This window comes from Festucalex cinctus, chromosome 14 (genome assembly GCF_051991245.1).
Source record: "Festucalex cinctus isolate MCC-2025b chromosome 14, RoL_Fcin_1.0, whole genome shotgun sequence".
NCBI classification, from domain to species: domain Eukaryota; kingdom Metazoa; phylum Chordata; class Actinopteri; order Syngnathiformes; family Syngnathidae; genus Festucalex; species Festucalex cinctus.
The window spans coordinates 25,629,095-25,652,626 of record NC_135424.1 but is presented as its reverse complement, the minus strand read 5'-3'; the positions used below and the strand labels follow the sequence as shown (position 1 = coordinate 25,652,626).

Here is a 23,532-nt window from a genome sequence, read left to right as displayed (position 1 = left end):
TACCAAGGCTCTTTGGTTTGAAGGACATTATCAAACCTGGAAACTGCTCTGCACCGTATGACTTCAACCTTAATGCTGAATATGATTGGCCGGTTTATGTGAACCTAGGAATGCTCTTCCTTCTCTACATTATGTCAGCAATGGTTCTGAAAACAGGATGTCAAGGAAGACTTAACCAGGTATCTATTATTTATTATTTCATTAGTTTTCATAGATTGCAAGTTTGCAATTCTTTATTTGTCTTTAAACTTTGTCCCAAATTGTCCCAATGAGGGGCAATTCTAGCATAAGTGCTGATGCTATTGCTAGCCAAGATAAATTGAACTGTTTTGTACATTTGAACACAATTTCACTTCCACACTTAAAGGAATACTTTACTTATTTAGCCATTTTTGGCAGTCAAACATGAATATTTTGCCTATAATAAATTTGATACTTTCATTATTTTTCATGTACAATTAGTGTCTTTAAAAACACATTTTGCAACTTGCTGTCGACTGAAAATGACATCACAAGGGCTCAGGTAACCAATCACAGCTCAGCTTATGAATGTCACATGACCAAACCTTGAAAACAGGAGAGCTGTGATTGGTTACCTGAACCCTTGTGATGTCATTTTCAGTCGACAGCAAGTTGCAAAATGTGTTTTTAAAGGTTGTAATTGTACGTGAAAAATAATTAAAGTATCAAATTAATTAAAGACAAAAATTTTTACTTCTTATTGCTTAATGGGCTAAATAAGTGAAGTACCCCTTCAGAAGAGAAAGAAAGAGAAGTATTCACTTCTTGGGAAAGTCGCTAACTACCTGTACAACCAAATGCGATAAAGGCTATTTAAATGTCGAGGTATAGAAAAACAAAAATGGATTTGAATCTTAAAATTAACATATCTTAATCCTAATTTTTAGGGGATTTTTTTGATACAGCAGCATCTGTTCATACGCTTTAATATGTATTAATTTACTGTAGTAAACTAGCCATGATAAGTAACAAAAAAGAACCTTGGACTTATATTTTGAACTTGTAAATGTAATGCGTGATGTGTACACATTAACAGAAATTGATGTATGAATAAATTAGTGCTGTCAAAGTTAAAGCGTTAACTAATTAATTAATCACAAAAAATTATCGCATTAATCATTATATTACTACAGATTAATCACACTATTAATTTTGACCTCAGATGATCCTTTTTAGCTGACAGCGGATGGTTACGTTAAAGGTAGCTGTTCGAGTTTGTGCAATAAAAATAACTACATGCATTAAAGTAAATCATTTAATAAATGTTTACATATGCTGTAAGTCATTTTTTCACATTTTAAATTATGCAAATCATTAATTGAATAGAAAAAGCAGGATGAGCGTGTGCAGTGGATATACATTTTTGAAGATGTCCTCATAACATTAAATGTCTAAAAAATTAACACAACAAGTGCACTTCAAATTTAGCGGGCAAAATATGTTGCGAAAAAAAGCCTTTTTAAGTCAGTGATTAATCATGATTAGTCAAAATTCTAAGATGTGATTAATCTGATTAAAAAATGTAATCGTTTGACAGCTCTAGGGGATCACAGCACCAGTCAAAGGTATGAAACCGGACCTTCTCAGCAAATGCGTTCAGCTACTGAGACACAAACACTGATAATAGGCGACAAAGCCTTTTTTGGTGTTAAACGTCTGTGCAGTAGAAAAAACACAAAGGTTCTGTGTTTTGCTAATGACATGGTGCTGGACATTTCTGAAAAAGTCGACAAGATTGCTACTGACTACCCGACTGTGAGATCGATTGTGATTCACACAGGAGCATTCGATGTGTTGAAAAAACAGTCAGAGATACTGAAGCAAGACTTTATTACCCTTCTACACAAGATGATATCCCTAAACGCAGAGGTTTTTCTGAGTGGTCCTCTGCCTACTGTCCGACCAGGTGATGAGCGTTTCAGTCGGATTATGTCACTCTCGAGATGGCTGAAAAGCATCTGTGCTTCTTACTCAGTGAACTTTATTGACAATTTTTCTATGTTTTGTGAACGTTGCCATCTTTTCCAACGCAATGGGATTTATCTCAATAAGCAGGGAGTCAGATTACTGACAGCCAACATCTTCCATAGCGTGCGTCACTGGACGCTATGTTCCCAAAACAAAGGACATGAAACACAACAACCGATAAGAAGAGGGTCTGGTGTGTTAGGAGTTCGGCAAAGCCGAGTAATTTGGATCCCAAAGCAGACAAACAAAAGGAGTTTACAAAAAGGTTTATTCAACACAAAGCACACGCAACACGTGGAATAAACCAAAAGGCACTACAACTGCACGACGCTAGGTCGGCCTCAAAGTACAACGCAAAATAACTTCTATACAAGTTACACAAAACAATGTACTTACTCTAGTAGGTGTAAACGTGAAGGACACAACACGAGAGTACATAAAATACACAAACACTCAGCACAGGCAGCTGATGGGCACATGGGAGAAAGCAAACAATCCTTTGGCACCAGCATACTGCTGCAGCCAGCCTTAAATAGCTGCTGATTGCTGATAGGTGACAGGTGTGATTCCAGAGCACCTCCTACTGCTCACTAGTACACTGCACTAGAGGGAGACAAAGCACACCAGAGCACAGACCTAACAGTTTAACGGACGCCTCCAGGCGGCCCACCAGCCTTATGCGGATGGAGAGAGTGGAAATCACGCAGAAGCGACGGATCAAGGATCCAGGAGCGGGGGACCCAGGAACGCTCCTCAGGAGCGTAACCCTCCCAGTCGACCAAATACTGCACCCCCCCTCTTCCTGGAATCAAGGATAGCGTTAACAGCGTAGACCTGCTCACCATCGACAAGGCGAGAAGGAGGAGGAGGCACCGCCGGAGGGCTCAAGGGGCTGGAAGAAACTGGCTTGAGCAAGGACACGTGCAAAACTGGATGGATCTTCATCGACTGAGGAAGAATGAGTTTCACAGCAACTGGGTTCACCACAGAGTCAATAGTAAACGGCCCAATGTACTTCGGACCCAACTTCTTGGCCCCACCAGCCAGGCGCAAGTCCCTTGCAGACAACCAGACCTTCTGCCCCGGAGAATAGGAAGGGGCCGGCGGTGGTGATTGGCAAGGAGACTGTTGCGTGCAGCAGTACGAGCCAGGGCCGCCCTCGTGTCCCTCCAAACCCGGTGGGCTCGTCTCAGGTGAACCTGCACAGAAGGAACAATCACCTCACCCTCCTGCGACGGAAACAATGGAGGCTGGAACCCATATGCTGTCATGAATGGAGACCGCCCAGTAGCGGAGCAGACAAGGGTGTTGTGTGCATACTCCACCCAAGGCAGAAAAGAAGACCGGGATGAGGGATGTCGATGACACACACAGCGCAGGGCGGCTTCCAATTCCTGATTCATCCTTTCTGTCTGGCCATTAGATTGTGGGTGATATCCTCACGACAGGCTTGAAGAGGCCCCCAATGCTTTACAGAACCGCTTCCATACTTGAGAAACAAACTGAGGGCCTCGATCAGACACAAGGTCAGAAGGGATGCCGTGTATTCTAAAAACGTGTTCAACAAGCAGGCTCGCCGTCTCCATGGAAGAAGGCAGTTTAGGCAGTGCAATAAAATGAGCCATCTTTGAGAACCTGTCCACCACGCTGAGAATCACAAACTTTCCTGATGACATTGGGAGGCTGGTGATGAAGTCCAGTGCAACATGGGACCACGGGCGCGAGGGAATGGGCAGTGGATGAAGCAAACCCGCAGGCGGACGATGCGAAGACTTGCTGCAGGCGCAAACTGGACAAGCGGCAACGAACTCTTCAATGTCTTTGCGCATTGTGGGCCAGCAGAACCTCTGAGCAACAAGGAACAGTGTTCGTCTTATTCCTGGATGGCAGGCCACTTTCGAGGTGTGTCCCCACTTTAACACATCGGGCCGCAGCGCCACTGGAACAAACAGCTTCCCCGGTGGAGTGTCGACTGGAACTTTGATTCTCCTCCCCGCTTCCTCCACCAGATTCTCGACTTCCCACTTAAGGGAACCCACAATCCGTGTCCCAGGGACCACCGTCTCCATGGGTTGCCCCCCCACCATTGGGTCATGTAGTCTGGACAGCGCATCAGGCTTGCTATTCTTTGAACCAGGACGGTAGGTAATGACGAAGTTGAATCGGGTCAGGAACAGAGACCAGCGTGCCTGACGCGGATGTATGCCAAGTTCTTGTGGTCCGTGAATATTTGAAATGGTTCTCTGGCACCCTCCAGCCAGTCCCTCCATTCCTGTAGAGCAAAGACAATGGCGAACAACTCCCTGTTGCCTACGTCATAATTGACCTCTGCTGGGCTAAGGCGTCGAGAGAAGAAGGTGCAGGGGTGCAACTTCTGGTCGACTGGGGATCTCTGGGACAGGACTGCCCCCACTCCTGTATCAGATGCGTCGACCTCGACAACAAAAGAAAGATCGGTGTTAGGATGGATCAACACGGGTGAGTTTGTAAACACATGTTTTAGGTCTGCAAAGGCGGCCTCCGCTCTGGGAGTCCATATGAATGGTATTTTATTGGATGTCAGCCTCGTCAGAGGTTCCGCTTTCATGCTGTAATTGTGGATAAATCGTCTGTAGAAATTGGCAAACCCTAAAAACCTCTGCAAGTGCTTTCATGATCTTGGAGTCGGCCACTTGACCACAGCTTGTATTTTGGCTGGATCAGCACGAAGTTGACCGTTCTCCACTATGAGTCCTAGGAACTGGACTGACGCTGAGTAGAACTGGCATTTTTCGGCCTTCACATACAAGCGGTTCTCTAACAAACGTTGCAAAACCATCCTAACATGCTGGCGGTGTTCTTGCAGATTCCTGGAAAATATCAGGATATCATCTAAGTAGACTAAACAGAACACGTTCAACATATCCCGTAACACGTCATTGATCAGGCACTGAAAAACAGCAGGTGCGTTGGTTAGGCCAAACGGCATCACCAAGTACTCAAAATGGCCAAGTGGAGTATTGAACGCCGTTTTCCACTCGTCTCCTTCTCGCATTCTAATCAAATGATAGGCATTGTGGAGGTCCAATTTAGTGAAAATTGTAGCAGCTTTCAATGGTGCAAAAGCCGAGTCCAACAAAGGGAGAAGATATTTATTCTTAATTGTTATCTCATTGAGACCCCGGAAATCTATACACAGTTGAAGGGTTTTGCCAATGAAAAAGAACCCTGCGCCAATGGGGGACTTAGAGGGACGAATTAACCCTGCGGCTAGTGAGGACTGTTACGGCTGGCTCGTCAAGGGGAAGGGAAGTAACACAATAACAGAAAATATGGAGTAGATAATCACGGAGTTGACTCTAACATCTGAGTAATTTAATTGAAGTTTCAGGCAGGGGTTTGACAAAGGAGTGGAAGTGGAAGGTGAACAAATAATAACCGCATTTGACAGAACTGACAGAACGGAGGAGAAACAACAATAACCAAAATGGAAATAATACAAGTCTACACAAGAGCACAAAAATGGGTTACCCAGCTCACGGGTCTAGCGAGTGTCTCACACCAACAGCAAAAACGAAAGAGACACGAACGAGGCAAGCTGCACTGAGAAGTTCCAGCCGCCCCGAGGAGCGGCAATGCAGCGCTTTTTATTGTGGAGCAGTCCGGCCAGGTGGTCGTCGGCGATTGGCGGAGAGGGCTGGAGCTGCTCCACCGAGGGCGTAGGGGCGGACGACCACCGCCCAGGACGTCGCGCTGGCACAGTCGTCCAATCAGCGCGTCGCGCTGGCACAGTCGTCCAATCAGCGCGTCGCGCTGGCACAGTCGTCCAATCAGCGCGTCGCGCTGGCACAGTCGTCCAATCAGCGCATCGCGCTGGCACAGTCGTCCAAGCAAAGTGTCGCGCTGGCGCATTCAAACTGAAATACCATTATACGGGCACCAGCCGACACAAACACACACATACATACTAGGGGAGCGGAGCCGGCGGCGGGCCCGAGCCGCCAGCCGTAACACTCCCCCCCTTAAGATATTAGTCCAAATACATCAAAACAACACCGTACAACAAAACGTACCTACAACCTGGACAGGGCATCAGCAAAAACGTTTTCCGACCCCTTTTTATGGCGGATGGTGAGGTTGAAGTCCTGTACTAGCAACGCCCACCGCATAAGTCGTTGATTGTGGTTGTACATGTGTGACAAAAAAGACAAGTAGGTTATGATTGGTATGCACAGTAATCGGCAAAGAGCTGGACCCAAGGTATACCTCGAAGTGTTGGAGAGCGAGCAATAGAGACAGCAATAGAGATACCAAGCAAGGCGAACTCCATGCACTAAAGCTATGTTTGGCCAATCCGTTTTTCAATAGGTATTCAGCTTCTTGTTTCATTAGAAGGCGTTTGGTGGGGTTTACCCGATAGGAACGTTGACGGATAGGTTTTGCATCCGGTACGTCGATATGTTTTGGGGGCGGGCCACTTTTGGCCGTTTCTATGTTGGGTTCGCGGGGATGATATTGTTTTAGCATTTTTATGTGGCATATACGGGTTTTTCGTTTCCTATCCGGCGTACTAATTACATAGTCAGTTTTATTAAGTTGTTGTTGCACCATGTAAGGACCGGAGAACTTTGCAGATAACGCGCCCTTCGAAACAGGAAGTAACACGAGTACTTTATCACCTACCTTGAAACTACGGTTCACAGTTGTTCTGTCAAAACGACTTTTCATTTTTGACTGAACGTTTGCAAGGGAGGATTTGGCTATTTCGTTAGCCTTCAGGAGACGAGTGAATGTTGGAGATTCAGCTTGGTTCTGGGATGCGGAAGTCGACTTTTTAGAATCAGGTTTATGGGATGAGTCAGACATGGTAGACGCAAAAATACTATCACACAAATCAACATCAGGATTTTTCCGGGCTTGCGCGCGCGTGAGGGCACAGATGGGGTATAGTTCTGGGGGACCCTCATCGTTTCTTTGAGGCGAATTTACCACCTGCAGGGCTGGAGTAACTTTACCCCCGGCTATATCATTTCCCATCAACATTTGTATTCCCTCGATGGGCAACTCGGGACACACCGCAACTGGGAAAAATCCGGAAATGAGATCGGATTGTACGTGAATGAGGTGAACAGGCTGAGGAATATATCCCATCTCTATCCCTCGCAGTACCGTCCCATAACCACATGCTGACTCGGGAGAAAAAGGCAGTGCGCTGGCTAAAATAACTGATTGTGAACCCCCGGTATCTCTAAGAATATGGATGGGGCGCTGGTCAGAGGCTTTTCCCGAAAAAGAAACGAATCCCTGAAAAATAAATGGTTTAAAACAAGGGTCAGGATTTTTGGTGGCGTCGGGAACTAAGGTGCACGGGTCAGATTTAATCAACCCGACGCCTTTTGGGTTTAAAGCGGGCTGACCCACTTTACGTTTTAGCGCGGGGCAGAAAGCGATGACGTGCCCAGGTTTGTGGCAGTAATAACACTCTCGGTCAGTGTTTTTGACTCTATCGGCAGCGGGTTTCTCAGCAGAACCCGTAAATGGAACACGAGGTCTGTCAACATGAACATTAAATACATTTTTGTGTGTCAGAACAAACTCGTCGGCCAAAACAGCGGCTTCGGCGAGGGTTTTCACTTTTTGTTCGTTTAGGTATACCACAACCCGGTCAGGGAGATTTTTCTTAAACTCTTCAAGCAAGATCAGCTCCCGTATAGTAGCAAGAGTATCGGCTTTGGCTGAGTAACACCACTTGTCAAAAAGGGTTCCCTTCTCCCTGGCAAACTCGACATAGGTGCGGTTTGGGGATTTTTTATAGTTCCTAAATTTTTGACGGTAGGCTTCAGGTACGAGTTCATATGCGCGTAAAATAGTGGCTTTCACCGTTTCATAGCATAAGCTATCCTCCAGTGGCAATGCAGCAACCACTTCCTGGGCTTTTCCCTGTATTTTGCATTGTAACAAGAGAGGCCAAACTTCACGCGGCCACTGCAGGGCCGTTGCAATGCGCTCAAAAGCGAAAAAATATGAATCCACCTCGCTTTCTCTAAAAGCGGGCATGAGGGGAAGATATTTGCCTACATCGAAAGCGGAGCAGGGTTGAGAGGTGGAAGGCGGGGCTGCAGCAGGACCGGGGCTCGGGAGGCCACGCTGAGCTTCAAGCTCCAGCCGTTTAAATTTAACAGCTTTATCCGCCTCAATTTCCATTTTCCGAACCTCCAACTCCAAATGGGCTTTTCTTGCACTCTCCCGTTCCTCGGCCTCTATTCTGAGGCGGGCTAGGCGCACTTTCAGCCGCGCCTCAGTAGACGAGTGGCCGGTTGTCCCACTGGATGAGCGGTCTAAACGAGAGCGAAGGAACGGTTGATCGGGCCGTCCATCACCCTCGGACTTTGCCTCAGCCATGGGGGGGCCCAGGACGGGCCTCGTACTGTCCTGAGGAGGTGTTGTGAACCCTGGGTTGGGTGGAGGGAGCGGTTCCTCTGCTGGCAAAGTGCCCAATTCCACCAACCCCTCCCTGACAAGAGCCTTCAATGCATCCTTTCGAATTTGGCTCGGAACAAAAATAGAAAAATGTTCTGCAATTTCTATCAGGTCCACTTTCCTACAATGGTGCAGATCCTCCATTGAGGGATTTAATATAAACTCTCTTAAATCAAAAGACGCCATCGTTGGCCTGTCTGGTCACAATTAATATATATATACACAATAATGTTTGTCCCCTACCCGGAAATTAAATCTACTATTATTATTGTCGCGGGAGTTTGTCTCCCGGACGAGCCCCCAATGTGTTACGGCTGGCTCGTCAAGGGGAAGGGAAGTAACACAATAACAGAAAATATGGAGTAGATAATCACGGAGTTGACTCTAACATCTGAGTAATTTAATTGAAGTTTCAGGCAGGGGTTTGACAAAGGAGTGGAAGTGGAAGGTGAACAAATAATAACCGCATTTGACAGAACTGACAGAACGGAGGAGAAACAACAATAACCAAAATGGAAATAATACAAGTCTACACAAGAGCACAAAAATGGGTTACCCAGCTCACGGGTCTAGCGAGTGTCTCACACCAACAGCAAAAACGAAAGAGACACGAACGAGGCAAGCTGCACTGAGAAGTTCCAGCCGCCCCGAGGAGCGGCAATGCAGCGCTTTTTATTGTGGAGCAGTCCGGCCAGGTGGTAGTCGGCGATTGGCGGAGAGGGCTGGAGCTGCTCCACCGAGGGCGTAGGGGCGGACGACCACCGCCCAGGACGTCGCGCTGGCACAGTCGTCCAATCAGCGCGTCGCGCTGGCACAGTCGTCCAATCAGCGCGTCGCGCTGGCACAGTCGTCCAATCAGCGCGTCGCGCTGGCACAGTCGTCCAATCAGCGCATCGCGCTGGCACAGTCGTCCAAGCAAAGTGTCGCGCTGGCGCATTCAAACTGAAATACCATTATACGGGCACCAGCCGACACAAACACACACATACATACTAGGGGAGCGGAGCCGGCGGCGGGCCCGAGCCGCCAGCCGTAACAAGGACGAGATGTATTCTTGCAAGGCTTCTTGTTCTGGTTTGGAAACTTGGTACATTTTAGACACAGGCAATCGAGCGTTGGAGACCAACTCAATGGTGCAATCATACGGGCGGTGAGGAGGCAAGGATTTGGCACGGTCCTTGCTGAATACTAGTTTAAGATCATGATAGAGGGCACGTTATCCAGGCTAATGGGTTCTGATTCTTTCTTAGATTGAAGAATTGGAATGGCAGCGGACTGCAAGCAGTGTGATTGACAGAATACACTCCAATTCTCTATCCGAGGCTTTTCCCAGTTGATATCGGGATTATAGAGTTTCAACCATGTAAGACCAAGTACGACTGGAGCTAATTTACAGGGCATCACAAAGAAACGTCGAGATTCAACATGGTTACCCGAGAGCCGTAAGGTCAACGTGGCTGTAACCTGTGTAATCTCTGCTAAGAGTTTACCATTGAGGTCCAGTACCCGCCTAGGCTTTTTGAGACAGAATAATGGGTACTTAACTCATTCACTGCCATTGACGGAAAAAAAGACGTCAAATGATGCTTTTTTTTTTTATGGTCTGGCAATGAATGTGTTAAGAGCCCCCACCACACAGTGGTCCACAAAACAGTCATCAGCCCCAGAGTCTATTAATGCGGTCACCCTTAAATTGCCACGAAGCTCGATATTTCACCCTCCATTTGCAGTCTCTGTTCGCTGTCACAGTTTCTTAGTTCATCTGGAATCGAGTCTTCATCGAATAACTCACATGGCTGGTCACTGTTGAGACAACTTTGTGCAGTAGATCAGTTCCCGCTGCTAGGACGCGGTGAAGACGTGTTCTGGAGTCGAGGAATCGCTGTACAGGCCGCCACCTGGTGGCCTGATCGACCGCAGTATAGACACAGCCTCTCCCGCATCCGTCTCTGTCGCTCCCCGGCCTTGAGCCGCCCCCGCTGAGTTGCATAGGTTCCTCTGTTGTAGCAGCAGGTCTCAATGGCGCACCTGCAACGGGTTCCCGGAGAGTGTCCAACCCGGCCATCGCACATCCAGGAGAAATGGTTCCAAGAAACGGACCACGTTCCTTGATTCGCTCTTGCTCTCGTTCCCTCAAACGATTATCTAGTTTTATGGCCAGTAAAATTAATTTCTCCAAGCTGGAGGAGTCATCGGGGATGGCCAGTTCATCCTTAATTCTGGGACCAAGTCCCCGCCGAAAAATCCCACACAGAGCGGCCTCATCATAACCGCTCTCTGCTGCCAAAATTCGGAACGTGACCGAATAATCGGCGACCGATTGTCTCCCCTGGCAAAAGTCCAGCAGACGGCTACCTGACTCCTTACCCTTGACTGGGTGATCAAAGACTCTTTTAAGCTCAGTTTTGAAAGTTGAAAAGGAGGTACGGATAATGGGGTTGGAATTGCCTACTACCATTGCCCACACCAACAAATTTTAGTTTCATGAACAAATGTCGAAATGGCAAAAAAGGTGGTGGACTTGCTGCCATTTTAAAATCTCTATTTCAGTGTAAAGAAATTTTATTGGGAGGCTTTAATTCATTTGAATATCTTAGTCTTTTGGTAAAAGGTGAACCAAACATCGTCAATGTCATAATTTATAGACCTCCAAAACAAAAAGGCAGATTCATGGAGGAATTTGAAGAAATGCTGTCAGTAATTTGTACCGACTATGACTATCTGGTCTTAACTGGAGACTTTAACATTCATGTTGACAACAACTTGGATAAAAATACCAAAGAATTTTGTAGTATACTTTATACTATTGGTCTCTCACAACATGTAAAAGGTCCAACACACAATCAAGGTCACATTCTTGATCTCGTCATCTCTAAAGGTGTTGACATTTTATCTGTTGAGGTGAGAGATCTGGCTATTTCAGATCATTCCCAGAAGTTCAAACAACTACTGTCTCTATTAAAAAAAGGTACATAAATGAGAATACAAGCAACATGTTTATGGAATTGATGGCTGCATCACCAACTGTAAATGGAGAGACCGTTGATGAACTTCTGGATGAATTCACCTAAAAAATCTCAAATGTTTTGGATGCTGTTGCTCCTATTAAAACTAAGACCATTTCATCCCGAACTAAAACACCTTGGAGGTGTGCTACCAACATAATGACTTTGAAATCTAAATGCAGAAAAGAAGAGAGAGAGAAAAAGAGAGACAAACTAAATTCAGTTCATTTTGACCTGGACAGACAATGTCTTTGTCTTTTTAACCAAGAGTTAGTAATAGCTAGAAAACAACACTTTTCTGAAATTATTAGTAGGAACCTCAACAATACACGCACTCTATTTGCCGTGGTTGACAAACTCACAAATCCCCCAAATCAAACAGCGCCAGAACTCCTCTCAACAGATAAATGCAATGAATTTGCCTGCTACTTTAGTGAAAAAGTAGGAGCCATCAGGTCAAACATTGTTACAAACCAGCTAAATAACAAAATGATGCAGCACTTAAAATCACCTAGGAATAATTTAATTACCCTGACAGAATTTGACTCAGTGGATCAAAATACTGTAGTAGACTTGGTTCAGCAATTGAAACCTTCCAAGAGCTGTCTTGACTCAATACCATCTGGCTTTTTCAAAACCATTGTGAAATCTGTTCAAATCGATTTACAACAAATAATTAATTGCTCACTTCAATCAGGTGAGCTTCCTAAATCTCTGAAAGTAGCCGCCGTCAAGCCCATTCTAAAAAAAGAGAACACTGGATGTCTCCCTGCTAGCAAATTATAAACCAATCGCAAACCTTCCCTTCGTAACTAAAATAGTTTAAAAAGTGCTTTTTAATCAACTCAGCAATTTCTTGAGCTTAAACGGACTTTTGGATAAATTCCAGTCAGGTTTCCGACCTCATCACAGTACAGAAACAGCTCTGATTAAAGTACTGAATGATATAAGATTGAGCACTGATGCAGGGAAGGTATCGGTGCTCGTCTTGTTGGACCTCAGTGCAGCATTTGACACGATTGATCATAATATACTGTTAGACAGGCTGGAAACTTGGGTGGGGTTAAATGGAACAGTCTTTAAATGGTTCAGGTCCTATTTGGAGAAAAGGAGTTACTTTGTGACTATTGGAAATTTTGAATATGATCGAAAGTTATGTGGGGTCCCTCAAGGGTCAGTCCTTGGACCCCTGTTGTTCAGTCTGTATATGTTACCTTTGGGTCAAATGCTTCAGAACGCCAATGTTGACTATCATAGTTATGCAGATGACACACAACTGTATTTATCAATGTCCCCAAATGACAGCAGTTCTATTAACGTATTGTGTCAATCTCTAGAGCAAATTAACAACTGGATGAACCAAAATTTCCTTCAGCTAAACGAAAACAAAACGGAGCTCATTGTTTTCGGTAATAAAGAAAAGAGGATTGCTGTTAAAAAACAGCTTGAGTCACTGTCTTTAGAAACTAAAGACCAAGTTCGAAATCTTGGGGTACTAATAGACTCAGACCTGACCTTCAGCAATCATATTAAATTCATCACTAAAACAGCCTTTTACCAGCTGAAAAACATATCCAGACTGAAGGACTGCATGCTTCAAGCAGACCAAGAGAAGCTTATCCATGCTGTTATCTCCAGCAGACTAGATTACTTTAACAGTCTTCTGACTGGACTCTCTCAAAAGAACATGAGACAATTGCAGGTCATTCAGAACGCTGCAGCTCGAGTTCTGACCAAAACAAAGAGATCAGAACATATTACTCCAGTACTTAAGGATTTACACTGGCTCCCAGTCAGCTGTAGAATCGATTTTAAAGTTCTGCTACTCGTCTATAAATCACTAAATGGTTTGGGTCCTGAATTTATCCAAGAAATGCTGATTGAGTACAAACCCAGCAGGGCTCTGAGATCTACAGACTTGGGCCAACTAGTGGAACCCAGAGTTCGAAGCAAACATGGCGAAGTTGCATTTAGCTATTATGCTGCACACAGATGAAATAGGCTACCAACAGAAGTGAAGTCAGCCCCGAGTGTAAATGCTTTTAAATCCAGGTTAAAAACTTTGCTTTTTTCTTATACCTTTGATTATGGACTTTTAAACAGCTTTAATGAAGTGTTTTTTTTTTTAATTATTATTATTATTTTAAACTTCCTAATGTTAAATGTTTTAAAGTTTGTTGAATAATGTTTTAAGATTGTTAGTTTGTAACCTCTCTCTCTCTCTCTCTCTCCCTCTCCCTCTCCCTCTCTCTCTCTCTCTATATATATATATATATATATATATATATATATATATATATATATGTATATGTTTTTCTCCTTTCCTTAGAATGAAGACAAGCAGCAGCAGCAGCTCAACAACACAAATGAGCCAAAGGAGGAAATTTTAGAGTTGAGCTCATGGAATCAAAAGAGGGAAGTTGTGTGTGAAGAAGACACACAGGTAAAATGCATGACTATATTTGTACATCTAATAATTTTTAACTATCTATATTAGGGCTGAATGATTATAGAAAATAATCTAATTGTGACCCCCCCCCCCCCCCCCCCAAACACACACACACACACACACACACAAAATTGCGATTACGATATCATATGCTATTATTTTTTTCAAAATCCTCCTCAATGAGTTTTTTTACCCAACAAAAAGTTAATTATAATGAACAAGATCAGAGCTATTATAGATTACAGGATCTTAAAGGGATCGTTTGGATTTTTTTTACATGAATCTCAATTTCATCCTCACATCCAGTGTGTGCGATCAGCACTGACTTTTTTTCTTTTTTTTTTTTTCTCTTTCTGTATGTGTGCGTGCGTTTGCGTGCGTGCGTTTGCGTGCGTGCGTTTGCGTGCGTGCGTGCGTTTGCGTGTGTGCGTTTGCGTGCGTGCGCGTGCGTGCGTGTGCGTGCGTGCAAATACGTATAAATTTATACTCATTCATTCACCTAAAACCTTATAAATATCCCATTACCCTTCGCCTTAACCAGGTACTTCAGAATCTTGCCAGAGTCGTGAGGTTTAAATGGTCAGGAGACCAGAGAAAAGGTCAGAAAAAAAAAAGAAATAAAGAGAAAAGAAAGGTAAATCAAAGTGAAATCCAGCACCGACCAAACACTTCCTGCCTTCCCCATGATTACAAAATCAAAGTCTTACGCCAACCCCGGAAGCCTCTAAATTCCAGCAAATTTAGCGAGATCTCAAGAGCCCAGAGGAAAAACTAAAGAGAGGAAGGAGGGAAGGATCGATAAGGCAGAGTGAGATCCATAGAAGCCAGTACATCCAATCCATCAAGGTGAAGTCCAGCACCAACAAGACCCCTCCTGCGTGGTTACAAAACCAGAGTCTTATGCCAACCCCAGAAACCTCATACTTCTAATAAATTAAGATCTCAAGTGACCAGAGGAAAAACTAAAGAGAGGAAGGAGGGAAGGATAGATAAAGCAAAGTGAGAACCACAGACACCAGCACCAACTGATTCAAGGGGCTGTGGGAGGGAGAGGGTACTTCTGTTGAGTTTCAGTAGATGCTGGTGCGACGGATCTGGCATGCATAAGGACCACCGCCAAAGAAAGAAGCCGTCAACCGCGGTCCAGCAAAGCGAGCACTCCCCCCCCCCCCCCCCGGAATCCCCAGGCCGCGGCAGCACCAAGGCCACCCCCAAGCCACCCGAGCGGACACCGGTCGGCGAGCCGACCCAGACACCCGGAACACCCCCGCCCCAGCCCCGGCCCACACCCCCGAGCCCAAGGCCGCAGAACGAGGCCCAGCGGGCCCCCACAGCGCCCCACCGGTCCCCAGCCCCCATCCCCCCACGACCCCCCCGCACCCCACCCAAACCCGCCATCCACCACGACCTAGGCCCCACCACCCCCGACCCCCAAACCCCCGAACACACCCCGACCCCCAGCACCCAACCCCCCACCCACCCATACCTCCACCCCCCCCCAAACAAGCCGCCCCCCCCCCCGACGGCCGCCACCCCCCCCGCGAACCCGGCCCCCCGCGAGAACCCCCCCCCCCCCCCCCCCCCGGAAACCGGCACCGGGCAGCAGCGCAGAGAGGGAAGATGTGCCCACCCCACCTCCAGCCGCGCGAGAATTGCACAGCGGCGGGAGGGGGGAAGCAGAGGAGGAAGCACCAGGGGAGAAGGCGGAACACCAGAACACCGAGCCCGGTGGGGAGAGGCCCCGGTCGTCACGCCAGAGTACTAGTGACACCTAACCCTGTTACTGAGTCCGCCAGCTCGCCGACTGGCGAGCTCTACCCTTACACCGTGAATGTGGCCCCACCCAGTGTATATACAAGTGTGTGCGTGTGGTGCATTAAAATTGGGAGCAGGTGAGTCGGAGCAGAGGGAAAAAAATTTCCCCTACTCCGACACACCCGTATCTCCCCCAAAAAAATGAATATGTATATGTGTGGTGCATTAAAAAAGGGAATGGAGGGACAAAGTGGTGGGGCAGGGACACAAATGGGGGGGACCACAGCGCTGCCAGGCACTGCAGTCCATCCCCTCTGATGGCTCCCCGCCCCAACTCACCCCTCCCCTTGGACGTGAGGTGCATTAAAATTGGAGGGGAGTTGAAGGGTGAAGACGGTGTTTCCACCCTTCCCCACCCCACCAAGAAATGTGTTGTGTGCCCTATGTGTATATTTACAAAGTGTATAGTGCAAGCTAGTGAAGTGAGTAAGAGGAGCGACCAGCGGGGCCTCACCCAACCCGGCGGGTGTAGGTGGCACGCCCGCCCCCCAGCACCCCCACCCCCACCCGCCCCCCACCTCATCCACCCGGCACCACAATGGGCGGACAGCCAGCGCAGCAGGGCTACCGGACAGCCCACCGGCCACCGGAGCCCGCCCGGGGCGCCAGGAGTTATACCGGAGTGGGGCAGGCCCCAAACCCTCGCCCGGCCCCCGGAGCCCGACGCCCGGAGCCCGACGCCCGGGCCGGGGAGGGAGCCCCAGGCCCAGGGAGAGGGAGGGGGAGGGGCCGCAGGGCAGACAGGGGGGGGGGGAGGGAGGGCGACAAGGGAAAAGGGACCGGGAGGCAGAGGAGGATGGGCGGGAGGAGGTGAGGAGGGAGAGGCGACGGGGGGGAGGAAGGGGGAGGGGAGAGGTCAGCTGATCCTTCCGCTAGAAGTTGTTTGTCTTTTCGAAGGCGGAAGGATCAGCTGGCTGCAGTGCGTCAATTAGCCGTCTACAGGGCGCCACGTAGTGATACGAACGAACAGAAAAGTAGTGGCTGGCGGTAATGGCGTCTGACTTTTTTTCAGAAAAGGAGTATTGTGATGGAAATGTATCACGCTTTTGAACATAAATAGTTTTTAGAAGTAAAACGCTTTATTTCCGAGACCCCAGCCAGCTTGCTGGACTATTTTCCTTTCGTCCAACACTGGACCAGAACTCGTGCAACAGAACGCTGTCAGGGGTAAGTCAGTGCTGATCGCACACACTGGAGGTGAGGATGAAATTGAGATTCATGTTAAAAAATCCGAATGATCCCTTTAAGATAAAGGCAAATGAAGCCTTAATATCACTTTTTTTTTTTTAACTACAATTTCATTTACAGTTATTTAAGTGTTAATTTAACACTTCAACATATCCAACTTTTCATGTTGCATGAACATGACATGTAAGCACTGCACTTTTTAAACAATAAATAAAATTTTAAAAAGCAAATTTTCTACACAGTAGTTCAAGTCACAATTTCTCACTGCATTGCGTTTGTTTGCTGATACAGCACTCCCAAATCAGCCACAGTTGCAAAATGAAAGGAATTGGCTTCACTGTTCCACTACTTTTGGAAGGGAAGTGCAGAAATTTATTTATTTTTCTGTCTCAGCTCATGCTCTTGTGTGTGGGAACAGTGCACAGCCATGAAGAAACTGTTGCTGAGGAAGTTCCACCGCAACTTGGTATGTTTATTTATTTATTTTGCTTTCTATAGTATGTTATGTGCTATTTATTGAAGGAAATTGTAAATGAAGACAAAAATGGAGAATTACAAATGAAGGACATCCTCACTTTATGACAGTTCTATTCCAACTGTGGTGTTGTAACCTGAAGTTGGAACGTGCAAGCTATGCATCGGACGACTATTAAGAATTATTAACTACGTTAAAGTTTTTCTTTTTACAGTTGGATCGTCAAGTGGCTTACATTAAGCAGAATACTGTGTTGTATTATAACCAAAATGGCCAATCCTGGTGGAGTTTAAGCATTTAGATCCTTCCTTGTTGTTCAAAGTGAAACCAGAAATTGTAAAGACTCCTGTCTCCTTCTTCGACGCATTAAAGTTTACCTCTGGAGTAACATTTCGAGGTATTGATGGGGAAATGGAGAGTATATTGTAAAGTTTGACAAATACCTGGTATTCCCATTTCTGTGTCATCTTGTATTTGCACAAATAATTCAGCCCGCTAATTTTAATACTTGTTCGGGGTTTGGGGTAAATATGACGTCACGTTTTTGACGAGCCCCTCCGTGAGCCTGCACCTTATTGTGGTGGAGGGGTTTGTGTGTCCAAATGATCCGAGGAACTATGTTGTTTGGGGCTTTATGCCCCTGGCAGGGTCACCCATGGCAAACAGGTCCTAGGTGAGGGGCCAGACTAAGCACGGCTCAAAAGACCCCTTATGACGAAAAACAAAAATGGAAACAATTTTCCCTTGCCCGGTCGCGGGTCACCGGGGCCCCACTCTGGAGCCAGGCCTGGAGGTGAGGCTCGTTGGCGAGCGCCTGGTAGAGCCCGAAGAGGCAATGTGGGTCCCCCTTCCCACCCCTTCCCACAGGCTTACCACCGGTGGGAAGGGCCAAAGGGGTCGGCTGCAGAGCAGGCTGGGTGGCAGCCAAGGGCAGAGACCTTGGCGGACCGATCCCCAGCTACAGAAGCTGGCTCTTGGGGCATAGAACATCACCTCTCTGGCAGGGAAGGAGCTCGAGCTGGTGTGTGAGGCTGACGTTCTGACTAGACATAGTCGGACTCGCCTCCACACACGGCTTGGGCTCTGGTATCAGTCCTCTCGAGAGGGGTTGGACTCTCTTCCACTCTGGAGTTGCCCACAGTGAGAGGTGCAGAGCAGGTGTGGGCATACTAACTGCCCCCCGGCTCGCGCCAGGACATTGGGGTTCGCCCGGTAGCCGAGCTATCCGTCCCCCCGCCCAAAGGCGGAGACCTTCGGGTGGGGGGGACGCATCCTGACTGTTGTTTGTGCATATGCACCAAACAGCAGTTCAGAGTACCTACGCTTGTTGGAGTCCGTGGAGGGTGTGCCGGAGAGCCCTCCCCTTGGGGACTCCCTCGTCCTGCTGGGGGACTTCAATGCTTATGTGGGCAATGACAGTGAAACCTGGAGAGGCGTGATTGGGAGGAACGGACCCTCTGATCAGAACCCGAGCGGTCTTCTGTTATTGGACTTCTGTACTCGTCACGGATTGTCCATAACGAACACCATGTTCAAACATAAGGGTGTCCATATGTGCACTTGGCACCAGGACACCCTAGGCCACAGTTCGATGATCGACTTTGTAGTCATGTCATCGGACTTGCGGCCGCATGTTTTGGACAGTCGGGGGAAGAGAGGGGTGGAGCTGTCAACTGATTACCACCTGGTGGTGTGTTGGCTCCGATGGTGGGGGAAGATATCCCTCCGACCTGGCAGACCCAAACGTATTGTGAGGGTTTGCTGGGAACGTCTGGCGGAATCCCCTGTCAGAAAGAGTTTCAATGCTCACCTCCGGGAGAACTTCTCCCTTGTCCCGGAGGAGGCAGGAGACATTGAGTCCGAATGGACCATGTTCCGCGCCTCCATTGTTGAGGCGGCCTATCGGAGCTGTGGGCGTAAGATGGTCGGTGCCTGTCGCGGCGGCAATCCTCGAACCCGCTGGTAAACACCAGGGGTATGTGATGCCGTCAAGCTGAAGGAGGAGTCCTAAAAGGCCCCATTTTGGTCTGTGAGACTCCAGAGGCAGCTGACAGGTACCGGCCTGCCAAGGGGAACGCGGCTTTGGCGGTTGCTGAGGCAAAAGCTCCAACATAGGAGGAGTTTGGTGAGGCCATGGAAAACAGCTTCCGGATGGCTTTGTGGAAATTCTGGTCCAGCATCCAGCGTCTCAGGAGAGGAAAGCAGTGCACAATTAACACTGTGTATAGTAGCGATGGGGTGCTGCTGACCTCGACTCGGGACGTTGTGAATCGATGGGGGGAATACTTCGAAGACCTCCTCAATTCCACCAACACGTCTTCCTTTGAGGAAGCAGAGTCTGGGGACTCTAAGGTGGGCTCTCCTATCTCTGGGGTCGAAGTCGAACCCGCTGGTAAACATCAGTGGTAAGGGATGCCGTCAAGCTGAAGGAGGAGTCCTATCAGGCCAAAAAGGGGCCTTTTTGGCCTGATAGCTCTCCTATCTCTGGGGTCGAAGTCACTGAGGTGGTTGAAAAGCTCTTCGGTGGCAGGACCCCGGCGGTGGATGAGATCTGCCCGTAGTTCCTAAAGACTCTGGATATTGTGGGGCTGGTGGTCCCCCTTTTTAAGAAAGGGTAACGGAGGGCGTGTTCCAACTACGGAGGGATCACACTCCTCAGCCTCCCTGGTAAGGTCTATTCAGGGGTGTTGGAGAGGAGGGTCTGTCGGGGAATCGAATCTTGGATTCAGGAGGAACAGTGTGGTTTTCGTCCTGGCTGTGAAACAGTGGACCAGTTCTACACCCTCAGCAGGATCCTTGAGGGTACGTTGAAGTTCGCTCAACCAGTCCACATGTGTTTTGTGGATTTGGAGAAGACGTTCGACCATGTCCCTCGGGGGGTCCTGTGGGCGTCCGAGCCCCCTGATACGGGCTGTTCGGTCCCTATACAACCGTTGCCAGAGTTTGGTCCGCATTGCCGGCAGTAAGTCGGATTCGTTTCCAGTGAGGGTTGGACTCCATCAAGGCTGCCCTTTGTCACCGATTCTGTTCATAACTTTTATGGACAGAATTTCTAGGTGCAGCCGAGGCATTGAAGGGGTCCGATTTGGTGGCCTCAGCATTGCATCTCTGCTTTTTGCAGATGTGGTGCTGTTGGCTTCATCAAGCCATGATCTCCAACTCTCACTGGAGCGGTTCGCAGCAGAGTGTGAAGCGGTTAGGATGAAGATCAGCACCTCCAAATCTGAGACCATGGTCCTCAGTCGGAAAAGGGTGGCGTGTCCTCTCCGGGTCGGGCAAAAGATCCTGCCCCAAGTGGAGGAGTTCAAGTATCTTGGGGTCTTGTTCACGAGTGAGAGCATGATGGAGTGGGAGATCGACAGGCGGATCGGTGCAGCGTCTGCAGTGATGCTCTCGATTTACCGGTCTACTTTCCTCCCCTCACCTATGATCTAGACCTGTGGGTCATGACAGAAAGAACAAGATCCATGATACAAGTGGCCTAAATAAGTTTACTCTGCAGGGTGTCTGGACTCTCCCTTGGGAATAGGGTGAGAAGCTCGGTCATCCGAGAGGGACTCAGAGTCGAGCCGCTGCTCCACCGCGTTGAGAGTAGCCAGCTGAGGTGGCTTGGGCATCTGGTTTGGATGCCTCCTGGACGCCTCCCTGGAGAGGTGTTCCAGGCATGTCCCACCGGCGGTAGGCCCCGGGGACGACTCAGGACACGCTAAAAGACTATGTCTCTCGGCTGGCCTGGGAACACCTTGGGATCTTGCCGGAGGAACTGGTTGTTGAAGTGGCTGGGGAGAGGGAAGTCCTAAAGCCGCTGACCCCCCGACCCGAGCTTGGATAATCGGTAGAAGATGGATGGATGGATGGATGGATGGATGGATGGATGGATGGACGTTAATGTGACATCATTTGAGATCAACTCTGTAGCAAATATATATCTAAAAATCGCTCACCGGCAATGGGACATTAAATTACTAAGAAGAATTCTAAACAGAAGAAAAATGTTAAATTACTAAATAAATGTTTTTTTTTTTTTTTTTATTTAAACTTAACTCATTCCCTCGCAGCCATTTTCAAAGAAGCAGTCCCATTCGCTGCCGGCTGTTTTACTGGATTTTTTAGTTTTTTTACTGATTTTGCAAGGCCTATAGGATATTGTGTTCTATTGCTATAAAAACACGGAACATATCAAAAGAAAGATTAAACTCTTCTTTCAACAGGAAAAAAAAGTATATTTCTTTCTGTTTCCGTTTTGCAGCAATTAGCATTAGAATATTGCTAAGTTCCATCAATTTTCACAAATCTATTTAAAATTGTAAGTAATTGAGCTTTTTTTCAACATGGTCCTAATTGATCTCCTTTGCTCTGCTGCCACCTGCTGGGCGTTTGTGTAATAACAACCATTTATGCAACCGTTCTTTACAGTTGAGAGGCTGCATCAAAGCCTTCTGTATGCTCTAGCATAAAAACAAAACAAAACAAAAAAACATATAAATACGTCTTTGGGACACTTAAAACATTTAACGAAAACGTATTTATATGTTATTGGGAGCAAATGAATTAATGTGGTACATGTTTGTTGTGTACCAAATATTCTATATTTTGTTTAAAAAGTATTTCGGGAAACGAATAAATGAATGAATCAAAATAAATGGAAAAAAAAAACTATACAAGCCTGGATTTCACACGAAGTACATTTTACAAAATTATTTCATAATACAAACTGTTTTTTTTTTTGTTTTTTTTTTTGCTGTTTTACCTTGAGTTTTTTTTCTTATGCAAAATAATTGCCTTAACTCCAACATTAAAGCCTAAGAATGAAAATTTGTTTTAAGATAAGTGGATATAAAAAAATGGACAGAGGGTGTTTCACTAACGTTTACTGGAAGGTCATTCCAAAAAAAGGACTGGCAATGGAAAAAGCTTGGTCTCCTCTCAGTTTCCATTAATTCTCAATATCTCCAGTAGCGTTTGGTCTGCTGATCTGAAGCAGTAAGGGTGGAGAAGCTCAAACAGGTCAGGTTAGACCATCTAAAATTTAAAAACAAACAAAATAAAATACACTCTAAAATGTACAACTTTTATTTCCTCCAGACAGGACAAACATTGCCTTAAAGCATTATAGGTTTTAGATCGTTGTCCTTTGGTGTTTTATAATAATCCATACTGACAGGTATTTTTCTTTGACAGGTTTTGGTCATGCACCTGGTGGTCAACAGACTGAAAGCCCATTTTTAATGCTGGGAAAGATGGTCATGCAGCAGAGTTATGTCTTTGCCCTGATTGCAATGATGGTAATTATTTACATAAACCAATGTGGTCAATGTATGAAATAGAATACTCCATTACAAAAGGTCATAATAGGGATAATTATAAAAAAAACTGATGCCAGGTTAATTTGGTATTAAAAATGAGGCCACAAGAAATCATTCCCAATGATTGTCTGCCATTAATGTGACCAATAACCCTGCACATCTCAATTGAGAAAATATTGAAATATTTTAAGGGGAAAAAAACGAAAAATGTGTGCACCTGTATACGTGTAAACCCTCAAATGAATACTTTGTTATAGCACGTTTGGGTTTTATTTCAGTACTCTTTTTGGGTAGAAGTCTATCGTTGTTGCAAATCCTGATGTGGAAATAATTATCCATTCTTCTTTGTCACATTAGTAATTGACATGTGAGGGTTCCTTGAAGTGAATGATGACAATTTGCGGCGTTCACTTATCTTTCATTTGCGCCTGACAAATATAATATTGTATTAGAAAGTAAAAAAAAAAAAAAAAAAAAAGACTAAAAAAAAAAAAAGACTAAAAAAAAAAGAAAAAGCACCGTTTTCATGTTCAAAAGGGAATAGGAAGAATAAAGTTATCCAGTTATATCATGTGATTTGTATATTTTGACTATGTAATCGCTAACTATAATGTAAATATCACCTCTGTATACTTCATAGACTCTTAATGTAAACAGTAAAGTTCATTCTTTTGAGAGGCTCCCCTTACCTCTTGATGTAAAACACGCACTAACAATATTTTTAATAAACTGAAGTTGTCAGTAAGAGTGTCAACGTAAGATGGCTGCCCTCTGGCTTCACCCATGAGGAGCCATTGATGGTCCATTCATATGCAAGTCCGCAGTCTCAGAGCACAGAGAGACAGT

At 46.4% G+C, this 23,532-nt stretch overlaps 1 protein-coding gene across 1 annotated transcript in view; it reads left to right on the top strand.

Moving 5' to 3' along the window:
• The window catches only part of piezo1 (piezo type mechanosensitive ion channel component 1 (Er blood group)), a 286,359-nt gene that overhangs the window by 42,839 nt on the left and 219,988 nt on the right, over positions 1-23,532 (top strand). The window contains exons 7-10 of the mRNA XM_077496131.1: positions 8-179; positions 13,783-13,896; positions 17,299-17,371; positions 22,562-22,665. Coding sequence (XP_077352257.1) covers positions 8-179; positions 13,783-13,896; positions 17,299-17,371; positions 22,562-22,665 — 463 coding nt within the window. The remainder of the gene's footprint in view (positions 1-7; positions 180-13,782; positions 13,897-17,298; positions 17,372-22,561; positions 22,666-23,532) is intronic.